The following is a 24,553-nucleotide window of genomic DNA, read 5'->3' as shown; positions in this document are numbered from 1 at the left end:
AAGCCACGAATGCGATTATGCACCAGTCAATCATCAGCAGCCATCAGAGAGCATCTTCTTGTATTTTTCATGGGACAGGGACAACTTTCAATGGAGAGCTGGCAAGACACAGGCAGAGAAAAGGGGAAAAAAAACGTGCACATTGCAAGCAGGGGAAGGGAGTGGAGCGGGAGCGACAGGCAGAGGGGAACCAGCCAGTTATGCAACGGGAATGGCTGCTGGCAGCCTCTTCTTTCAGTAAAAGTAAGTGTTCCCATACTTTCACAGTGTGTACAGCTACGGGAGGCATACTTGCCAACATTCTGTGACCAGAAATCTGTAGGATTCTTGAAGGTTCAAAAATAGTAATTAGCTCAGGGCTTTAAGTGTGCCAGGGCCAGGCCCCAGCAGTCTCCAGAAAGGGCTCCCTTGCCGGGGCCCACCCCTGACTAGCCTCAGGCAGCCTGTGTAAGAGGCTGCATGGTACACAAGCTGCCTGCAGGTGTCAGCACTTCGGTTTCGTACTGACACCTGCAAGCAGTAGGTTTAACCGTGCAGTACGGCATAGCTCTCAACCATTTGTGTCGCAAAGGCGGGTGATTTTGTTGTTGGCGGGTGAGACGCCCGTTGGGATGAATGGGTGTGCAGGAAGCTTGGCGGGTGAATCAGCCCTTTACAAGGTGGGTGACACCTGCCAAAAGCATGTGGGTTGAGAGCTATGGTATGGGCTGCCTGATGACTATGTATTCGAAACAGTAGGTGGGCTGGACTGCTTGGCTCTCCTTTTGTTTCCAGTAACTAGTCATCACCCAGCAGCACTGCTGGGTGATGACTAGTTACTTGGAACAAAAGGAGAGACTGGGCCCTCCAGCCCTCCTACTGTTTCAAGTACATAGACCCCACTAGCAGGCAGACCTTTCATTCAAGATGCCTGTGGTTAAAGTAGGCTCCTTGAATGAAAGGACTGCTTGCGCACTGGTGTCACACCTTTTGGTGCACCCAGCCCCTTCTTTTGTTTAAAAGGAGGGACTGGGCGCATCAGAGGTAATGATGCCAGTGTGCCCCAGCTCCACCTCTTTTACTAGCCTCCTCCTCATCCCCCCCTTTATAGGGGGGGGGCTCTCATTAGGGAGCTTGTCCTTCGGCCACACTCCCTAACTAGAGTCCTCCTCGATTTCCAATCCCACTTAAAGCACTGAATTAGCTTAATAGTGACATCAAATGAAATTACATAACCTCTAACCTCATGACATCACAGGAAACAACATAACATGACAAAGGGTCCAGAACAAATGACAGTAAATGAGTGTCCTTGACCTCTAAGCCATCATTAGAAATCAGAATGCTCAATGAGCAGTAGCAGCTGGTGTTTTTTAATTGGAACGAGTACATTTTTTCCCACCAACACACGAGAGTCTGAGCAAAGCGAGGGAGCCTGTACCAGCAAATTGGGAGTTTGGGGAGCTGGTTTAAAATGGTGCATTTTACAACACACTTTCTTAAAAAAATGAGTACAAAGCCACACAGTTCTATCAGTTGTGTAGGTGAATTCATGAACAATCCAATAGATGTAAGTCACCAGTAGTGCCCAGGAGCATTTTCCTGATGCTTTTCCCACAATATATTCTAGTACAAAAACCAGTTTCATGCTGGTTGTGCTCATACATGTCCATTATGGCTGCATCACTATATGCCACTATCCCCACATAAGAACACTGGTAATATTGGTTTTGCCAGTGGAAATGCTATGCCACAATTAGAAAACATAGCCAGAGTGACTGCACCAATGCAGGACAGTCAAGCATGCAACACCACTCATTAGTGAAGTCTGAGAACTGTGCCCAGCTTTTACCACACCAACACATGTTTTCATTATACAACATGCCAGTAAAAAAAATCTATTCCTACGTTATAATTAGCAGCAGTTTAATTAACAGCTGCAACAAGCACCAGCTGTAGGTGTCTCTTCCCTCACAAAGGTTTCCACCCGGGTTAAGGTGATGATGAGGATTGTTTGTTGTGCATGCACTTTATATACAAATGCATGCTTTAGCAAATCATGACTTATAAGCACATGGATTTATCAGATAGGCTCTTCCGGGGGATTTCTACGTTTAACATAGTTTCCAACACGATCCATTCCTGCCTAGAAACACTTGTGTATAGGTGCGTTAATAAAGCCATATCATATATCATTCAAATCTGTAGGTGCTTATTCAGTTCTAGTTTTTTCCTTTGCATTCTGGGACTTCTAGTTCTGTTTTTCCCATTATAAAACTCAGATTAAAAGTCACAGAATGCAAAGAAAGACTGGGACTGGGTAAGCACCTATAGACTGGAATGGATCGTGTTTGCAACTATGCTTTAAAATAGTGCAACCTTTTGGACCGTTTAAACGCTCTTTAGTTGTCAAAGGGCAGGTGTAAAATTCTAATAAATACCTAACATATAGGCTCCTTTCATGCTGCATTCTGGTACGTATAGGCCAGCGTTCATAATCTGAACATGAATGCAAAATCAACTGGCAGGGTTTACAGAAATTGATTTTAAAGCCGTTCCCGCATGCTTCTAATGTCCAAAAGTATGAACGAGTGAATGAAGTATTGATCCAAGACGAAATAAGTGTTGCAGTGGCTAGGCCTATCTGTATTTCAAGATTTTGTGGGCTTTGAAATTCATATTGTGCAAACTACTTTGCATGTCAAATATGAAATGTATTCTTCATGCGATTACATAACTTGGCATCACGATCAGAAGACTTGCATCCCACAGAGCAAACTGTCAGGGAAGGTCAGTTGTTTGCCAGACTCAATCTCTGAAAATAATGCACTTTTACTGCCAGGAGCTCTGCTTATAATTTCCCCAGCGTATCCTGAAAATAAATGCGTAGGGGGAAGTTACTATGGCCCTCATTACGACCTTGGCGGAGAACCATGGTGCTATTTGCACCATGGTCCATGGCGCTAAGCTGCCAACTCCGCCATGGTGGTTGGCGGACTTACCGCCCCATTCCGACCTTGGCGGGGCGGTAAGTCCCCAATCCCCATTTACTCTTCCCCATTCCTGCCCCATAGGGTATAATGGGAGTGGGGAAGGCGTTAATTACGCCACCGTAAATTACGGTGGCGTAATTAACAACAAGGTCCCTTAGCGCCATGGATTTTAACGCCTGCTAAAAGCAGGCGTTAAAATCACCATGGCGCTAAGGGAACTCGTACTCGGGCGGAAAGGGGCGCCATGGTTTACGCCGGCGTAAACCCCTTTCCGCCAGGGTCGTAATGAGGGCCAATGAGTTTTATGACACAATTACCTGGCTAACTGTGCAAAAGAATCACAAGACTTAGCAAACAACGATGGCATGACACTGCAGATGGGGAAACACATTTCTGCAGTCCACTCATAGCAGGAAACACATGGAGAGCAGAGTTCGGGCACATAGCTGAGCCATGGGCTGTGTGGCATTATGCGCTTGCATGTTAAGTCATGTGCCCATCAATCAAATTAATTAGTTGAAATGTTCACCCCCTGTAAAAACAGAATGAATTTCTGCTGCAGCACAGCAGGCTGTCCATGGACCAGGCTGACAGGCAGCCAGGCCTGGTCGTAGCCCCATAAGGCTGTCACTCATCCAGGCAGAGACTATAAATAGCGGTAGGATCTGTACATGAAATCGTTATGCAGTAGGACTGCATAATAAGCAATATCCTACCGCCTAAATCCATAGGGTTGGCAAGTATGGGGAGGGAAGGGCACCGAACTTCAGACGTCAGCGCTTTATTACGCAAAGGCAATTCACAGGTCACTTTGTTCACTTTTTGGGAGGAGGCAGATACGTTGGTGACAGGAACCAGCTTTCTGCCCCTGTAGATTATTTATCGTTCGTTCTCGAGCTGCAAGATCTACCCAAGTTTTTAGGTTAATCGGCACTGTGGGCAGTGTTAGGGGGCATGCTCTTCTACCTCCATCAATTGCTGACCATACACCGGTTCACTTTTACAAAAATGAACTTGATTCCCCAACACCCATGCATACACATAACCTGGGCATTTGTCCATTTGTTATGCCAACTTGCATCACTTTTGCTCATTCGTTATGCCCCTTCCTTTTCCCTCCAGTAAGGTGCAGAATGAGACATGTTTTCTTTTTGGTATAAAAAGGCAGCAGATTTATTTTCACAAATAATAAACACAGCAAACAATAGAGAAAATAGCTTCGAAGGTGCAGCGACTGCTCCGTATCCAAACCTGCTTACCCCTTTTTCCCAAAGTCCATAATGGGCACAACTCCCCCAAGCCCTTAGTGTTTTAGACCCGCCTGCCCCTACAGGTGTTCCTGGACTGAGAGAGCACCGTTTGTTGGGGGAAGCTGAGCCCTCATTGCTACCACCAGACGCCCCTGCCGTTTTAGGCTCCAAGGAGGCGCTGGTCCACAAGAGCAAAGACCCCTGTGGCTTAGCAATGGCTAATTTGGAGTCTGTCTTTTATCACTGGTCGCCAAAACACTGCCACGCCGAATGTGGGTTACCGCTCACCGAGGCTCCCCCTTTCCTCCTTCACAGTTCCAAGAGCTTTGTGCACACATTCCAGAAAAAAACAGCTCCATTCCCAATGCTGACAATGCACTCCATCTTTCAAGTAGTATTCAGGGGATTTAAGGTTGATCAATCCGTGCCTGATGTGGGGGGAAACCCCTGCCGAATTGCGCAATTCAACTTCCTTCTTGAATTTTCCACAGCTGAGTGACTCTCAGCACCCCTCCATTCCTGTCTTGGAATGATTTCGGAACATACAATCTCGGTCTCCCCCAGCTGTGCTGCTAACTCCTGCAAGGAAGACATCATCTCCCTCATCAGGCTTCCTTTCCCCAGACTCGTTAAGTCGTTGCCCCCGAGATGCATGACCAGCACCTCAGGTTTTTGCTGCTTAACCAGCAATTTGCACACGTGCCCATCTCATGCCAAACGCCCTGTTTCACCATATCCGGAATTCGCCAGCGGTCAACTCTTCCTGTTCGGCAGTCTGGCTCGCCCCGGCCCTTAACACAAATGAATGCCCTACCACCCAGGCGGTCCGCCTCCTTCTTTGTGCTGTAGCTACTAGTACCTCTTAAAACAACCCGATTTCCATCTCCCTATTTGCTTGATCGCTTGGGCCCATCCGTGCTGTTCAGGTGGCTGCCCCATCCTCAAGGAATGGGTCCCGAACACCCCTTTTGTAACTCGCCAGTGCCATGTACATGACCCTCTTGAATTGGAAACGACTCAATGCCGCCCCATCACTGTGGACGAGAAACGGGGACCCTTCGCCTGTAGGAACTCTTAGCTGTAGATACGCCGCTATACTCCCCTACCAGGCACACCGTGCTGCTGAGTGTAATCCTCCTCCCTTTCCCTCTCTTATCTGTCATGCATTTTCTAAGGAGGATGCTCAACCGCTCTCCATCTAAGTGCACGTCGCCCATTCTGGAACCCAGAACCCCTGCCTTCTTTATTCTCTGGTACAAACTCGCTCACCCTGAACGCCCCAAAGAAAGCCAATGTGAAGGCTGCTGTAAACAAGACCTTCTCATACTCATTCCGGCACACTCCTGCCAGGCATCCAATCATACTGTGCAATTTCCCCACGTCAATGGGTCGCCTGTCATCGGGCGTCCTCTCGGCCCGCTTGGCCCAATCTCTCATAGCCATGACAGTTTTTAGTGCTCTTTTGTGGGATCCCTCCCAACCCTCCACTTGTAGTAGTGCACTATTGCCACCAAGTGGTAAACTACCCAAGATCTGGACCTCCCAGCTTGCCAACACCATCCCACAAATCGCCCGTACTGGCAAATCCCCCTGTGATTCTGACCGCACATCACTCTGAAAGGCCAAGAACTGCTCCCAGCACCCTTTGTACCTCTTGCCGTGCCAGAGCGATGTTGATCAGGGAACTCGGACCCCCTACTCCCCCTCATGCCCCTACTGTTGCGTTTTGAAAGGGGTCATCATCTTGCTTGCTTCCGGACAGCTTACCCAAAACGTTTCCCACTGCAAATGAGAGAGAGAATCAGCCGCCACATTTTGCACCCCTGGAATATGCCGTGCCCTCACCTTTGTGTTCAGATTCAGCATGCTCCTTGTGAGCACTCTGTGTTACTGCACTTGCCTTGATTGATGATCTGCACCACAGCCATGTTGTCTGACCAGATCATCACCTTCTTGTCCTTCAACTGTTTGGGCCACAATTTAAACGCCACTACTATAGGAAACAACTCTAACAGTGTAATATCCCTAGTAATCCCTTTGCGCTGCTGGGCAGGCCTGACCGCACCACTCGCTCCCCAAAATGGCCCCAAATCCATGTGAACCCGAGGATCAGTGAACAGTTTGAGCCCCTTGCCGCTGTCCAACTCCTCTCCCTAGAGCAACACGCCATTAAAGTTGTCTAAAAAAGCATCCCATGTTCTGAGGTCCTCCGTGATTTCTGCCCCCAGGTGGACATGTTGTCCTGTGGGCTGTAGCCCCACTATTTTAAGCTCAATATCCCTTGCAAACACCTTTTTCCCCGCCGGATGACCTACCCCCCAACATTAAGGTTGCCTGCCAGTGATTGGAGCTCCCTCAGGGTGGCTTTCTCCTTACCCCTCAACCGCCTTCTTTCAATTTCAGCACTTATTGCTAGACAGCCTGCACTCCCCCTCAATCATATCAATTTCAATCCCCAGAAAGGTCAGTGTTGTGGCCGGAATGACAGTCTTCCCACTGGCCAGGGGTATCCCCATTTCCTCCATCAAACCCTGAAATACTCCCATGAGCGGCTCACATTCATCCATCCCCTTTTCACCGATAAACAAGAAATCATTGAGGTAGTGCAACACCCCCCATCCCCCACGAAGACCTTTGCCGTAATGCAAACTCCAGAAAGCAGCTGAATGTTTCAAAGTATGCACATGAAATCGTACAACCCATTGGCAAATATTTATCATAGAAATAATCCTCTAGCACCTTGAAACCCAGCAAATGATGGCTTTCCTTGTGTGTTGGCAACAGCCGGAAAGCGGACTCTATGTCCGTCTTACCCATTAGTGCCCCTCTCTCTGTCGCCTTCACCATCTCTACTGCCTCATTCAATGACGCATAATAGACCCTGCATTGCTCCTATGCAATGCCATCATTCACGGACTCATCTTCCGGGAAGGAAAGGTGCTGTATCAATCTTTACTGCCCTTCCTCCTTTTTGGGCACCAATCCCAACTTTGGTACTACAAAATTCTCCAGAGGAGGGGAGGCGAAAGGGCCCACCACCCTCCCCAATTGTATTTCCTTTCCCACTTTCTGTGCCAATACCTCCGGCATCACCAATACCGACTTCAAATTGTACGCCTCTTTGGCCACCATCGCCCCGGTGAAAGGAATCCTAAACCCCCACCTAAAACCTTCCCATAGAATTTTAGCATCGCTAATGTTATGATACACATTTAGAAAAGGAATCCTGGCCTGCAATCGTACCAGTGTGGGTAAATGATTTTTAATCATGTTTTGATTTCTCCTTGGGCTTGGCACTGCTCTGCTGTTTCCCTTCTCCGGCTGCAAAGCTGCGTCCCCCTGAGCTTTTGCCCTTTGTGTGCTTGAATCTACAAGCGTTGCCGAAGGCACACTTCCCTCGGCAAACCCCCAGCATTGAGGCTGCTGCCCCTGGAAGCTGGAACGGTTGTTCCAGGAGGAGTTCCCTCGAAAAGACCGCCTGCCTCTGGGCATGTAAGACCCTCTGTTTCTCCGTATTGTGGCTTCTCCCCTTGAGCCCTTTCTCCCGCTGCCCTGGCAGGTACCATCTTGTCTATGTACCCGCCCACATCGACTTCGTCCCAGGTAATAGCTGACCACACCTGCATCTTCAGTCTAAACCCTCTATCATAGTTGAGCCAGGCATCCCCTGCATGTTTTAGATACTGCTCATGAATGTATTGCTCATACGCAATCATTGCCACCCCATCCTGTGGGAATTTCTCCAACATGAAGGTAGCATACATCCTAGAAGCCCTCAGCCAATTGTGAATAGTGGCCTCCACCTTTGGCCTCTCCCTCTCTCTCTCCATCAATTCCCTTGACCCTTAACCCATTGGTTGCATCCCCACTAAATCCAGAATTTCCAAGAACTCCTTCCGCCATACACTCTCCTTGTATGCCAAGGGTATGTGCCATACCAATACATTCACTGCAAATCTGCCCGGGGCAAATCCAGGCATAGGCCTCCCGTATACTGTAATATTGTTTGCCGTTCCACCCTGAACCTGACTGCCTGTTGGTGTCGCTACTGGCTGCATTCCTTGCAAGACCCACCCCCACGTGGGGTTCCCAGGAGTGAGCCCAGCTACTGCTGACCCTTGACACCGCCAAGACGGTCCTAACGTCTGAGGGCCTGTTGGCGGTGGCCCCCCTGCTTCTACCACATGCCCTGTCCCCCCGGGGCAAGGACTGCCTGCCCCATCCCGAGGCCCACCTCTTTTGTCGCCACGGTTTCCCCTTGTAGGTGCACAACCTCCGCATTTTCTACCTAACTGGTTAAACGCATTACATAACGTTTGCCCATTACTCCCATTATCCCATGCTTGCCTACACTGCAGGACCATACCGTTTACCATCTCCAAGGTGGTGGGGCCCTCTGCTGCTACCGCCGTGTTGGCTACAGGAGCATTGGGGAGTGCTGCCATGATTCCTTGGAGCCTCAGCAGTGACGGGCGCTGTTGCGGCTGCAACCTCCTGCACCTTTCCATTAGGGGCCGTCATTTTGTGTCTTCTAGCCACATCCGCCTGTTGCTTGCTGGCCTTGGCTTTCTCTATCATGACCCTCTTCCTCTTGGAGACTGGCTCCTCTTCCTCACTGTGCTCTTCTTCCTCTTCACCTTCCTCCAGGGAATGTACTTCCACCCAAGCCTCCTCGTTGGATGTGGGTGGGAACAAGAGTGGTGATTCAGCCCTTTGGTTGCGCCCAGCAACCTCTGCCCCCATTTTTTGGGATGCCACCAGCTCCATCAAGTTTGTGCCATGCTTTTCGGCCGCCATCCGGGCCATGGCGAGGAAAGCCTCCAGGTCCTTCTGCGGGCAAGTAAACCCCTTGGTGCCCTGTGCCTCCATCTTTTTAACTCCCAAGGCAGTCAAACAATTTATTCGGCGTAGCGCTTCACTATGATGAGCCCATTTTGCGCAGCTCACAGAAGTCCCCGGGGGCTCCTTGGAAGACTTGTGCAGTGTCTCCCTTGAATACTCGTAAGCCCGCCATGCGCAGCTCACACTTGCAGCCTGGTCCTTCAGAACACTTCCCCCATCGCCTAGGGGAGCCCGCTTTGCGCAGCTCCCTTTTGCCTGTCCTTTTGTCCTCTTCCCCCGGGGCCCGCTTGCGCAGCACCCAGCGTTGTTGTAGTAATGAAGCTGCCTTTGTACTTGAAACTCTCTGACTGTCCTTCTGGTATCTAACCCCGGGGCCTGCTTGGCGCAGCACCCGGTTTTGTGGGATTAATGAAGCTTCCCTTGTAATTAAGCAGACTGCACGCTTGTCTTTGCGACCCGCTTGGTGCTGCCCGTACCCTGACCCAGCCGCTTTACTTTTGCTGCTGTTAGTACGTGATCACCGCTGCAGCCCGAGTTTTAAAAATACCACCTGAAGCACTCTATTTTACCCGATGCCTCCCACAGTGCTCACTGCTTGCCGATCGGCTCCTCTTCCTGCGACCCGGATACCTTCCGGTCCGTGCGTCTTGCTCCGTTGCTCCTCCTCGACCTGCACAGCTGATTCTGGTCGCACCGCCCGCTCACCGTAGGCTGCTGCTCTTGCTCCCGTTCCAGCGCAGTGACAATTTGTCGTTCTCCTCGCCGGCACCTAAACTGCCAATTTGAGCTCTCATGGCACGCCTGCAGCCTCTCGCCTCTCCTGATTCCTCTGTTCCATCACAGCTCGCCCTGTTCCATCACAGCTCGCCGACCTAACAACCCGTACGAGTCCACCGCACCTACAGGGACTGTCCTCCTCGCAATTCCTCCGACAGCACAAAGGAAACCTTCTTTCAAAACGAAATCCTCTTCTCCAGTGACGGGCGTCCTGTTGCTGAAAAGTGCAAGTCCCTTCCAACAGGACGCCCGCCGCTTATATGGGTCTTGTCTTGCCCCGCCCCTTCCTATTGTTTGCCCTTCGCAGGCTTTCCGAGCGCTTTGGCGCTCTTTGGGCTAAGACTCCCCCCACTGTCCCCCCTACCCAGGGTGGAGGAGGGGAGAGGAGCAAGGCCCCTTCCCCGGTTATCGGGGTGCCTCCTCCATTTTGGCGGCTTTTCCCGTCATCACCTTCAAACTACCTGTACTTTTGGTTTTTCGATTTCCCCCACTGCCCCCCAGGACACTATTGGAGGAGGCACATGGAAGAGCAGTACGCTTGCAAAAGATGGTAGGCACGTCGTGCACAGAGTTACATATACAGGCAACCACAATTCAGTACTTTTTACATTTGATTGGTACCTGATTTCCCTTTTAGGACTTTGCAGCAAAAGGACAATTGTAACACTGATCAGAAGCCTCCACCCCCGCACATTGGACCGTATTACACAGAAAATCGGGTCACCCTTCAGTCGGTGCACTATTGAGTAAGAGGAACAGGTGTGGGCGCAAGCAGTACATCCGTAAATGTTTGCTTGGGGTCCTGTGACTTTCTGCACTTTTGCTCCTACTACCTGCCCCCCCAACCCGGCCCAAGAAGCAAACGGTTCTGCCTGCCCCCAGCCCCGGGCTACATTATTTGTGATGGTGTTCTGGTTTGGAAAGAAAAGGGAGCCATCTGTTCTCCTGTATACACACAGCAGCAGGGAGTTGATATTATCAGCTTTGCCCCAGCCGCGTTATTGGGCAGGCAGTAAAACGGAGCTTAGGCCATAAAGGTTGTTAGAGAGCACCTGCATAGTGTGTATCTATGACGGTTTGCTGTGTTGATTGCGTCCTTAAGCACTAACCACACCATGCGTTGTGTATCCGGGCGCATATGACAAGTGTATATTATCTATGTCAACAAGGTCTGTGTGTGTGGCCTGTAATATGTAACATGCCCAATTCCTGTCAAATTCATAAGGAGGTAATTTGGAACTACAATCCCAGAATACAAAGTTAAAATCATAGCTTGGCTAGTATGTGACGTGTATTATTGTATATGCCTTTTTGTTAGAAAGTGGTCCAGGAGGCGAAGAGAGGCCGGAAGCGTAACTTTCTTAGCTGCGCAGCCACAATGCCATATGTTGGGGTTCACGTACAGAAATGAAGAAGGCGGCTGATTTGACTGGTTTTGGTATAGCAGAGTTTTCCTCGCCTCGCCTCATGGTAGCACAAACCAAACCCAAAAGCATGACTGCCAGTTGCTTGGGGATGAGTAGTGTCATGATTTAAAGGAGGCTCAGGTCATTGTAAAATTATGAAGTCTAGGAATGTGTCCACGTTTGGTTCATACTCATCGGATGTTGTCCCAGGAAGGGGATGGTACCTGGGACTGATGCACAGCAGCACTGAAAAGCAATGCTGGGGTACATGGCTGGACATCCCGGCGCATAATCCCTACCCTATCTCTCCTTTCATCAGCATGTTATAGGCCATTTTTACTTGGTGGAGCATATGCAGGAAAGGGACTTGGGACTAGGGTTACATCAGTCCCTGCCATGGGCAACTTTACTTACTCAACCATCCTGTTCCCTTTCCTCCTAGCTCTTGGGAGATGACAAAGCAAAATTAGAGGGGGAAGGAACAAATCTTTGAAAATTGCAGAGCAAGCGGATGTTCAATTGAAAACCTTTAGGAGTACCACCTGACCAAATCTTTGCATGGAGTAATGCTTTCATACGGCATGACTGGTAGTGCATCCTTTGAATTCTCAAGAGTAGCATGGCTCTCGAAGGACATGGACACAGCACTTGCCTGACCAACTGCGCATGCTGCCTTTTCGAGGAAGGGATCTTTCCGAGCTTGTGAAGGTCCAGAATACGCAAGATGGATCAGCTAGCAGTAGATGCCTTTGATGCCTTTTGAACACCCTTCATAGTTACAGCAACCCATCTGAAGGGATGTTCTGAAAATGAGGCTATCCTCAATATCATTGAGCTTTAGAGCCCTACTCTCATCCAAATCGAAAAGGAACATATCTGCATCAGAGTCTGGGCTTAGGACAAAAAGTTGGTACTGAAATTGTGATTTTAATATGGAATTCAGTTCCCACTATGGTCAAAAAGTACAGACAATTCCTAAAAATAAGGTGTCATTGGAACTAAGAGCATGCCTTTGATCAAGCCTATGAAGTGTAAAAAAAAAAGGCCTATTTCTCAGATCTCTTGTAGACCTTTTGTCAAAGACAAATGAGCAAGGATTGACAGCTCACCTTCAGGTCCAGCAGATGGATAAAGTCAGTGCTCCAGATAAGATTTTAAGGTGGGAGTATTTTACTCCCTATTTTTAAACTTTGAGAGTAAAAATGACTTTTCTCCTTTGCAAGAGAGTAAAATGTATGTGACATCCATCTGACGTGTGCAAAAACTGTATGGAAATTATTACTATGTGGCAGGTTTCTGCATTGTGACAGAATACACCTTTCATTATTTCTGTAAAGGTCTGGCCATTGATTTCTCCTGTATATATTTAAATGTTGAAAACACAAAAACCTAGCCAATTACATAGTAAAGCAAACAAGAAATGTATTGTGTGTTTTGAGATTTGAAAGCAGAAATGTTTTTTAATGGTTAATTAAAGTCCTCATTTCCTGAAGCAACTACTACCTTATGTTATGATACAACAGTGCAGGGAGGCAAGGACTCCATGCTAAATTATATATCTAATCTCATGGTCAAATGGTTATTTGTATAGCGCTTTTGGCAAAGAAGCGTTCTGGTTTGTGTGAAGTAACCTGACCTTTGCACTGCCCTCTGCTCTAAACGTTTGTGTAAATGTACACAGGAAAATAATAAAGCTGTCATACTTACAAGATTTTAATGCGTAAAAAGGCCTGGTACGCAGTTTATCTGAGGCCTGGATAAAGTGGACATAACAGAGGCTACAGGCTTCAAAGACCATTAAAATGCTCTTTATAACTGGATTTGATGGTGTGAGCGCTGCCATCAGCACCTTGTCTTGATGCCAGAAACTGCCAAATTAGACATAAAAGTTCAAAATTGGTCTAGCAATGCTTTGAAGGAGTACATCTTCCTGTGCGTGCACCAATATCGGAATCTAGCCCACCTACTGAAGCACTGAGACCTCAGACTGCTTACAGCGAGTCAGTCCACCAAAAATCTAGTCCCCATGCATAGATTCGGGGGGACTGGGTGCAGATTTATTTTCCTATTGAAGACAATTGTGCCTTAGAGGAAGACCAAGAGGAGGCCTAGAGGCCAATTGCAGATGCACTGAAAACCAGATCATTTTGGGCCAGCAGGCACTAATCCAAATCGAGAGGGAGCTTGCACTGTGCCTCTGTTTGTGTAGACCAGGGGTCTGCAACCTGTGGCTCTCCAGATGTCTTGGACTATGAATTCCATGATCGCTCGGCATTGTCTATGATGGTTAGGACTGGTGGGAGTTGTAGTCCAGAACATCTAGTGAGCCAAGGGTTGCAGACACCTGGTGTTGACCTTTTTGATAATATTAGGTTGACAGGGAAAATTCTGCATAGACTGCTAATCCCGGGACAGGGCTGTCCATTTTCCATCGAGTCTTCCCTGATACCTCAGAGATATAACAAGGACAATTCCTGTCTGAGTAGCAAAATTGGTTATATTCAGACTACCCCAAATAAGTTCACTGGTGAAGAGCTTCCCTGCTAGATATGCTGCTATAGGACTATATTGTGATTTGATGCATGACTTTGAAATGTGCATTGCTAGCCTGTATAACTATGACGAACTGCCCACCTACTTGCTCGTTTAGATAGAACAACCCAAGATTTCATAGAAGAACATCACCTATTAAACCCGGCTCAAGTAGGCTTCAGACCGATGAGAGGAACAGAAACAGCACTTATTTCAATCTGGGATGATCTAAAGGTGAGCGTAGACACAAACGGCACCGCTCTGATACTCTTGGACCTCTCTGCAGCATTCGACACAGTTAACCACGACATCCTCATCACGAGACTGGAAGAATTTGGAATCACTGACAACGCCTTTTGGGTCAGAACCTTCCTAACAAACAGAACAGAAACAATATGGATGAAACCTTATAAATCTAGCCCACGAGGGTCATCCTTCTCGCCACTACTACTATTCAACATCTACCTATCACAGCTAATTCAAATTATCGAAAGATATGGCGTCACCTGTTATAACTACGCTGAAGACAAACAAATAATCAACAAAATACAAGACTCCAAAGAAGACAATGCAACATTAGAGAACTGCCATCGTGAACTATACAACTGGATGAACTTCAAACTCAACCCAGGCAAAGCAGAAATGAAGATCATCACAAAAAACCTAGAAGAAAACCTTTACGTCCCATGGCCAACTGAACATGGCGAAACCCCAGCCCCATCGACTGTAAAAAAAAAAAAAAAACCTGGGAGTCCTGATGGACAACAAACTCACTCTAGAGCCACAAGTAAACGCTCTGATCAAGAAATATTTTTCTCCTGCGATCAGTTAAAAGTATCCTACCATTCCTCTCATTCACCAACAAAACACTGTCCGTCATGTCCAGACTAGACTATGCCAACAGCCTATATCTAAACTTGCCTGAACGACTCCTAAATAAACTCCAATGCATACAAAGTGCGGTGGCCAAACTGCTCTTTAAACTACCTAGAAGAGAACACATCACACCAGCGCTGAAAACGCTACACTGGCTACCCATCAAACAGCGGATCAAGTTCAAATCAATGGGCATAACCCACAGAGCAATCCACGATCAAGGTGCAGAGTTCCTCAGAAGAAAACTAAACGCACCTCACACTGCAAGGCCACTCTGATCCAGCTGCGACATCCACTTGGAACCCCAAATCCTACAACAAGAGAAAACTCTGAGGATCCTCCTTTTCTCACCTTGCCCGAAAAACCTGGAACGAACTAGCAAAGAACATACGGAACACAAGAGATCACCTACAATTCAGGAAACTCCTCAAATCATGGCTCTTCACCCCATAACCAGAAAGAATGTCGATAAGGACATGCACAGAGGAACTAGTCCGTGAGTAGAACCTACCCTGACTCCCTATCGTCAACCCTTATTAATAAGGATATACGGATCTGTAACATATCCACCTATCAATTAAAATAAACCACATCAATCATACAAAAGAACACCCCAGATCAATCGGAAGTGAGAGCAAGGTATGACCCAGCAATACCACCCGGCATCCCTCGAGGGCACAGGCAGCAATGGACCACCAACAGTAATAGATAGGAAGGAGCGGGGAATGATAATATAACTCCACTACCTGGATTATGCTCGCCCCTGGGTGTACCAAGGTCAATAACTTAGCTGGAGGCCAGCCTCATCCCCCGGCCCTGAAACTAAACAGTCAGAAAAGGGAAGAGAAGATTAAACCACCCATTGGACTACCGACAGTAGATAGACAGAAAGAAGCTGGTTACTGATAATTATAACACCACTATCAAACTAGTGGATAATGCTCACCAACCCTGGGGTACGAAGCCAATTTAATCTGCTGGAACCAGCCACGGTTTCACCACAGAAACTAGACAACCAGTAAACCAAGAGAAAGAATATACCAACCTTGTATGACAACCTGAAACATAACTAAACTACAGGGATTATGAGACATACAACCCACTAACCAAAACCTTAATTTCTGCATACTTCACACAAAAACCCACATAACCAACTCTCACTGCAAACCGCACGGACTTCACCACACCGCAACAACAATCAACACATAGATCAATCGCAACAGCACGCAAAGACCTGCTTCGATCCTATATGCACACCCAAGCTCAGCGCACAGTGAAAACCAAACTGAAGCTGCCAACAATACACCATCTCCCACTTTCCTACGCCCTCTTTACCCACTAACCCACCCCCACCTTTTTGTTTACAGATCCGCCTGGAGACTAACTCCGTTGGGGACGGTGCGCTATATAAATACCTTTTTAACATTACAACTTCAGTGAGTATAGGAGACTGCCACCACTGTCGGGGAATAGGGTGTGATGTTACCACAAGGATATACAGGTTGTGCTGTAACCAGAAGATATAAGAACAGTCCGGGGTGCAGCCGTAGCGTACACATATGGTTATACAAGGATATCCAGGAGGGACATTTACCGTATAGCCCCAGGGTTTAAGACCGGGGACGAGGAGTGTGGCTGTTTGCAGAGTATACAACTTTTGAGCATAGAGGTATCTCCCAAGAAGTAAGAGTCAACCACTGGGGTTTTTGGGGGACATTGACTATAGAAATGGGAGACTACTAGGGGTATATCTAGTACAATGACACCGGGTCTGCTCGGCAGGAGGTAAGGTAACTTTCATATATTTTTTATACAGAAAATCTGGTCCTCCTCAGGACTCTGGATTTCCAAACAAATAGATGCATGCAACAACCTCTCTTTAGGGGCAATCACTCACACTATTTTAACGTACAGTAGTTTATGGTAACTTCTTCAGGGTGAGTTCATACATTTGTTCAAATGCTATAGAGACTAGGCCAATGTTGTCTTGTCATGCTGGCCGTCTGAATTCTGATGGCATATTGTTGCATGCTGTGATTGACAGCTCAGGAGAGCTTGAGTGTGCCAGTTGGGGGCCTGAGCTGGAGTGCCTGAGGATGGCTGGTGGGTGGTCTCTCATAATGTAAATATACTTGGAGTATCTGGAACCTTTGAACTAATGTGTATATGTATAATAAAGCTTACCTGGACTCTAACCAAGAGGCTCACAGCTGGCCTGTGTCTGGACTACCATCAATACCCTTCCAGGATACAAAATATTTGGGCAAAAAGAAAAGAATGTCCTACAAGAAAGCAAGTAATCCAAGCTTTGGTGGGGGAGCAGTGCAAGGTAGACCACCCACCGCCCCCAAAGGCATCATTCAGCCTCAGGGCAGGGAAACATATGGGTAAAAAGTGATACAAGACATAAGGATCCCACGCATGCGGCAGAATAATGCTAATTTCACCAGCCCATTTCAGCAGCAGAGAGTTAAGCAGAAAAGAAAATGAAATGTGGATATTGGAGAGAAAGCTATGGCAAGCGATGGAAGCACACAACATATGTTATCCAAAAGTATAGATTAAACCGCACATAATTGTGAAAGGCAGCCCATACGAGCCATGCTCGTCTCAGGACACTGGGCTGTTAAAACATAACTGGTGCTCGTGGGTGGTCCCTTAATGCTGCACAATGCATGGGGAAAGAGGCCAGAAGGACTGAACATTCCCTGCCCCCTTTGGAAGCAACAGTGCTGTGAGAGGCCCTAGTGCCTCTATGGGTTGGCCAGGGGCAGTCCCAGAGAGGAGAGGAGGGGATGCAGGAGGCAAGCAGAGATTTGGGGGTCCAGCTGGTGGATAAACTTTCTCTGGTGAGGTTCTGGCAATGGAGCAGCTGGAAGCTCTTTGTGCATGTAATGGCGAATTATGACGTCAGCGGATGCTGCAGCGTTCCCCCAAATGGCTCCACGCTCCTAATCACTGGTGTGCTGGCGTGCACAATACTGCACTCTCCAGTGAAGGGGAAGAGCAATGGCTTGTCTCTGGAAACAACTAGACGAAGAAAAGGTGGGGGGGGGTTAATATGGCAGATAACAAGAAGAAATGGTGAATAATGGGCTGCCTGGGCTCCGCTCATGAGGGACTGCTTATGATAAATATTGTACCATTCTGGTGCCCAGCAAAGTAAAGTAGATGTCCTGTTACAGCCCTACTTCTAGGAACTTCAGGGAGTTCACTTAAACTAGCATGTATTTTCTACTGTGCAGCAAATATAAGGCGCAGGCAAGGGAGCCATGATGGACAATTCTCCGTTAATATTGCTTATCGTTCCATGTAATATGGCTTAGATCTCTTGCAGTCTGCGAAGTGCGTTCCTAGAAGCCCTGGTCACAAAAGGCTGCACACAAAAGCGCCCTGTGCTACTCGGCAGCTGGAGGCCAGTGCTCAGAGGAGGTAAGTAGGGGAGGGGTTGGGGACCCCCAACAATTAAGGGGAGAGGGCTGTGCACAAAAGGTAGCATGGGATTGCCTTGTGCGCTGCCTACAAACCTGGAACCGCTTAGGTTTGGTATCTAGATGCTAGTATGCTCCATGGGTAGTTTTTTGCTTAGTGGGTTCTAGTTTAATCTAGTAACTTCATAGAATAGTTGTAAGAGAACTTCAACCTAGTATATAGTTATGTATTTTCTACAGGTTAGGTAATGAATTCTTGGAGTCATCACAATCTTATGGTGGGTCATACGTTGTGAGGCTGTTGTCTTGTTTGTGAGAATGCTTTTTTTGTGTTGTGTCCTGTAATGTGTAAAGACTGGAGGAGGGTATCGGTACTCCTGCCCTCTATATGGAAGAGTAGGAGCACAGAGCACCCCAGCCAAGGTTCTCTCTAGGGTAGCAATGGACGAGCAACCCAGGCTTAAGCTCTCAGGTGGTGATGCAGGCTGGTTCCTAAGTACAGTGTAGTACCCAAGCCACCCACAAAGGAATGCCCACACACTGTTATGTGCTAACACAGTTCTTTATATATAAATAAGGTTTAAGATATATACATCAATTAATAACACACTTGTAGATATTTGCCTTATTAGGCGGAACCACACTTAGCTATTGAGTCCTTTAAAATGCATCAACTGCTGACCGTTCTAATGGCATACAAATCAAACAGTAATGTAAATCAACATAGGAAGGAAGACAAGTTAGTTTAAACAATGGCAGAATACTTTGTCCAACTACCAAGGCACAGTTTTGTGTGAGGATCCTCCCCACCTGGGCAACCTTTAATAAAGAGTATTAACAAGCCCAGTCAATTAATGTTTAAATGGCCTTGTTTCCTGGTCAAAATGTTCAACTACCCCAATGTACCTGAGATGAGAAGTGTTTCCTTGATGGTTCATCGACGGATCCCTCGACAGGAGCCACAGGGCGTCTGTATTCCTCGAAGAAATGTGAACACTGGCGTTGTGGCTGCTGCTTCGATCTTCATGTACTCTTCGACAGTCGTTTGAGGACGTCCTGTGAAGATGAGGTGTGTAGTGCACCTTGATGCAAAGTGTTTCGTACTGCAAGCACTACTCTGTGAAGAACATAGGCCCGGCAGCAGGCGTTGGCATGGACCATCGGGACTCGGCCACGGCTCTATTTAGGATCTTCACTTGTCAGCGTGTTTGTGGACTTCAGGTGGCAGCAAACCCACCGGCAGACTTTCCTCGGTCGTCGACGACCTCCATTTTCTCTAGCGGGACAAAGCGGTCGACGTTGATGGCAAGGGAGCCCTTTGTTTTAATGTTGTGGAACAACGTGGCTCCGGTTGTGGAGCAGCACGGCGTCAAGTTGTCCCCGCTTCTGGGCAACACGACTCAACTGGCTTCCAGCGGGTACGGAAATTCTCCGAACCCCCGGTCGACGACGATAGACATTGACAGCCTTGATGTCCTGTTGCTTCAAGATTTCTCGGCTGACCCCGTCTCCAGTCGACAGCCTTTCGGGATTGTCTTCCAGGGTGCCTTGATGAAGATCAGCTTCTGCACAATGTTCCCTCGTAGCTTGGGAAAGGTTGCCTAGCCAGGTCTTCCCTCGGATCAGTCCTCGACAGACTCGACAGTTGTCAGATTTTGTCGAAGGAAAGCAGCAGAAATTCTTCTTCCAGCTGGGCTTTAAGGACAAGCAGCTTCAAGTTTCAACTTCAGCTTCTGAACAAATCGGGAAGTGAGAGGTCCCCAGATATACACATCTATCCCTCATTCACACTGCTGAGCCAAGCTCACTCAGCCAATCGGACAGAAGGGCATTCATTCATGCAGGCAGGCAGCCAATCAGGCTCACAATGCATTCCGACCATTCACTTCCACCCAGAAACCCATGACCAGGAACGTGGATTGGGGCAAGCACCTAGCCTTTCAGCACACCACATTGCATTCATGTCAGTTTCGGGCAGGGCTGTCTCATTCATTGTGTCACACAGAAACCAGACACTGATCACATGGAATGCATATTGGTCGCACACTCCATTCACCCAGGTCCCACCCAAGGGTGTACCACAACATGCAGTCACTGGGAAGGCTCCAGCCAGTCTGGCCTGGACTCACCCCCCCCCCCCCCAATACCATATATAGTTCTTCCACCCAACAGCGAGTCAGGGGAAGGGACAGAGTCGGGGCTTCCCAGGACTTTGAGAAAAACAAGGTAACAGGTAATCGAAACCCAGAGGCCACAGGGGCCATCTTGCCTTCTATCAGGAATCCATTTATTTCTATGGCAGGGCCTGGTATCCCAAAATGGAGGATACTCTGAGCACCTGTCAAATTTAGCATGGAGCTACCACCAGCCCATACCCTGCTCTGTGGGCCACACACAGGTGCCCAAAACATACACTAGGAGTACAGGGTTGTACCCCCACCCATGGGTGCTATAAGGTTATCCCAAGGTCTCTGTTCACCACAACCAAAAAGAGGAAGAGCTACACTGCTAGGAGTCTGAACTGGACTCCTGTGCAGATAACAAAGAACACACATAAGGGAGTGTAGGACAAGGACATGGAGGCCTTGTCCTTCCAATGCATTTCCAGCATCGCATAATGCTTTAGCGATGTCTGTAAGCTTTGACACTATTGGGTTTGGGTGTAAACCCATAAGAATTTCTTAATGATGAGGACTGTTACCGTTGTTAGAAGAATTTATTACTTTAGAAGATGTACTTCAGTACAGTACACTAAGGATAAATTCAGGGAACGCATTTAGATGTAACACTATCAGTAATGTTTTTAGAATTTAGGCTTAAAGGATAACTAAGACAATCTGGAGTATAAAGGCAACTACGAGCGGAGGCCAATGGCTAGTGGTAAGTGCACGTTTGTGCCCCCGCTTAAGAGTAACTGGAACTGATGAATGTGTATAACACCGACTTTCTAACCAATGGGCCTGCAGCTGGTCTGTGGTCTGGACTACCATCAATTTCTCTCCCCCCCCCCCCCCCCCTTCCAGGTTGCAGCATACCCCAAGAGTTCTAAACCTATCAAAGACATTTAATTCTGTCATATGTGTTCCCATGATAGATTCTGTTCAGGGAAGTATTCCTCTTGGACATCTTTTTTTTTAATTTTTTTTTTAAAACATGTTTTTATTGAGGTCTCAACAATTGCAGTGGCACTTAACAAACACAATATGATGTAGCATACATGGCATTATTGTTGTTAAACAAATGTATATAACAGTCGTCGTTTAAACAGTTGTTTCAGTATCGGAAAGCATATCACAGAGGTATGACCTGAATGGGCCGGACATCTTTTTTTTAAATTTCCACCACTCTTGACAAAGTTTACCGAACATTATTGTGGAGTAGAAAAGTGTTAAAACTGCATGATTCTTCTGGGGAGACCATAGGTAAGGGACAGAGAGGGGTACCATGAGAAGAAACCCAGAACGCTGCATAAAAGATAAGGCAATGGAAGCAAAGAAAAGTATGTACTGAAAGAAAGATCTGCTTCATGTAGATTGTAGAGATATGAGCAAAACGAAGGGGCTGTTCAGATAAAAGAAGGAATTGGTCAGTAGGCGAAGGTAGAAGTGGTTAACTGGAAAAAACAAAGGCAGAAAAACTGTTGAAGCTGCAAAATGTCAGGAGTAAGTGAGACTGGTGAACCGGGAAAATAACTGGGACCAAGAACTACGGAGAAGTGAGAGACGGACAAAACCAACAGGACCAAGAATAGCTGAGAGGGGTAGACCAAACTAAAGCAGTGAGGTCAAGAAATAGAGAGAAGGGGACGCATGACCAAAGCATTGCCACTAACTAGAAGTGAAGGAGCAAGAGAGAACAAAATCCGTACGAACTGGAGAGACATTTAGAGGGGGCAGGAACTGGAGAGGTGAAGATCGATAAAACGAGTAAGGGATCCATGATCGGAATGCCATGTAGCCCTTTTCTTTGATAAGGCTGCTCTGACAGCTGTCACTTTTTTTGGAACATTTTGGTAGGCTGACGGCCTAGGGACAGATCTTAATGTTAACATCAATTGGCTTCAAAACCGTACAAAGAATGTAGTCTGCCAGAAGGGGTTAAATGAGGGGACCGTCACAGAAAATCAAGGATGTTTGATCATCCCCAACGCCTGGAAAGGAAGTAATGGGGCAGTATTTGGGGTGGGGGGGGGTGGACAATGCTGATTACAAAGCCATCCACGGGGAGGGGGAGGGGGACAGAACCGACCGAGGCATCACCCAGCTAGTTGCAGAAAGCAGGAGATATCAGTGACGGAATGTGGTCTACAGTAGCATGTGCCTGTCAAAACAGGAAAGCCTGGGACATATTTGGGTGCCCACAATAGTTCTCTGATGCCTCTAACTATGAACCGACCTCACACAGGGGACTTTATTACCGAGACTAAAAAGATTTCTATGACTGATCACCCAGTTGCTGATTGCAACATTATATGGACATTGACAAAAGCTTTGCCCATGGCTGAATGCTAAGTAAAGGCACTTACCATCGCTGACATTTCTTGGAGCCTTTTAGTCATGGCATTGTCATTTCCCATAATAATTTCCCATGGAATTTTCGATTTGCTGACAAGGATATATACTATGCCAGTGGCCTTGCAGATTGCTCTCCAGCCAAGTGATTAACCATCACAGGTAGTTATGTTAATGGATTTATATACTGCTCCACTCGCCACTCAGATGGCCCAATGGTGATTAACCATAGGAATCCATCTAACTGATAATAAATGTGAGGGCGGACACAGAAAACATGTAGAATATTGCCTGTAACGGGTATTTCAGAAATTGTGATAGAACTTCAACATCACACCCATCAGTATTTAACTGATCACTAGGATAAACAAAGCCTTTTACATTTGGGAAATGAGGTAAGGGCTTCCAACAACATGTTTTTGTGCACCTGGGCTAGAGTAAACAAATCGACTACTAATATGTCCATGTGTTCCACTGAATCGTTTTTGTCAACATTTAGATTGTCTTATGTTTTCTTCTGGTGGGGGCGCTTGACATGGCTCAACCTTTGTACTTCTTGTTTTGCATATTTTTTTTTCTCATAACTCTGATTCTAAATGTTTGATATCTGTTATTTCTTTTAGGTTTAAACATGCTTTATAGGAATCCACGAAAGGTATTGCTGTCCGTCCCTGAAGCTGGATGACTTTTATTTCAATGGCAGTCGAAGCTCTACGATGGAAGAGCATCCGGGTCGGGTCTGGATGGATTGCCCTTCTAGTAGCAATAGTGGGGTTCTCCTTAGTGGTCTTATGTCCACGGGGAGGGCTTGAACACCAATGCCATGCAGTTGTGAAAGGCCTATCTCTGCTCAGATTTACTTTCTGGGAAAGTAATGATCGCGTCCCAAAATACTCTGGCCACAGTACTGGACTTGCTGTGGCATCAACTGCATTTGAGCTGCTGGTTCTTAAACCCAAACCCACAGCAGGTGAGCAATGTTTTACTTCAGTTTACACACAAGAAAATGATGGTTCTGCCAGATCTCCATTACAGTGATCCATTTTAAACAGGTCTGGCTTAATTTGGTGGATCCAAGGTTGCGTACACTGTACATACAGCATGTGGAACACTTCAGGATGGTTGGAGAACACAACTTTGGAATGGGTTTTTGATATCTGACTACAGCTCCAAAGAAGTAAAAGCACAGCAGAAAAAAATAGCCACTCTTTAAATCAAATTTCCCATTTTCTTCACTTGGTGATGTATAGTTATATTAGGATTTATGTACTTGGCATCGCTGGCAACCACTCTATAACAATGGGGGTATAAATGTGTGCAAAACATTCTTCATCCAGGGACATAACGCACTTTGTAGGACATCATTCATGCTAGCCGCCCTTTGGAATACAGTGTTCATGAGTTTTGGAGTTTTACACAAGTTACTGTCTTTCACATAACTTGGAAAAGCCCACCTTGGTTGACAGGGTTTACCCTTAGTTTTATCCTGAACTACCCAAAGGTTTAGTAGCAATGGCCGAGCAGCCAGACTTAGTCTAGGAGGGAGAAGGGCTCTAATGAAGCACACAATACTTTAGGGTACAGTTGGTTCAAGGAAACACTGACCTACTAGAAGTTATATAAACGATTTATTTTATATACAATACTTTAGAAGTAAATCAGCTAAGTTCTATTCACACATTAATATCACAGTAGAATTAAAAGGTAGCGCTCTTTAAATCAATTTAAGGCAACACAAATTGAGAGAAACTACTGAAGCTAATCAGCAAACCTTAGATCTACTCTTGCAACTTCAATGAACCTCTGCTTAACCAATCCTAAAAGTCCAACCCCATAGTAGGTGAGTCTCTCAGAGTAAAGGGGGGCACAGGCGGTCCAGTGACTAGGGGCTGAGGAGGAAAGAAGCAGATAAGCAGCAGACAGAGCAGAGTCTATGAAGGGTTCTTCAGGTTTGGA

General features: G+C 47.0%; 1 protein-coding gene across 2 annotated transcripts in view; it reads left to right on the top strand.

The window, feature by feature from the left end:
• FICD (FIC domain protein adenylyltransferase) overlaps positions 1–24,553 on the top strand; it is an 88,448-nt gene that overhangs the window by 303 nt on the left and 63,592 nt on the right. For both annotated transcript variants that reach the window (XM_069619466.1, XM_069619465.1), the window contains exon 2: positions 23,221–23,567. In XM_069619466.1, the coding sequence (XP_069475567.1) occupies positions 23,279–23,567 (289 nt within the window). In that variant the 5' untranslated portion in view covers positions 23,221–23,278. The remainder of the gene's footprint in view (positions 1–23,220; positions 23,568–24,553) is intronic.

Source organism: Ambystoma mexicanum, chromosome 10, assembly GCF_040938575.1.
Source record: "Ambystoma mexicanum isolate Mex_15411 chromosome 10, UKY_AmexF1_1, whole genome shotgun sequence".
Taxonomy (NCBI): domain Eukaryota; kingdom Metazoa; phylum Chordata; class Amphibia; order Caudata; family Ambystomatidae; genus Ambystoma; species Ambystoma mexicanum.
Note: the sequence above shows the minus strand (reverse complement) of the source record. Positions and strands in the feature narration are given on the sequence as shown.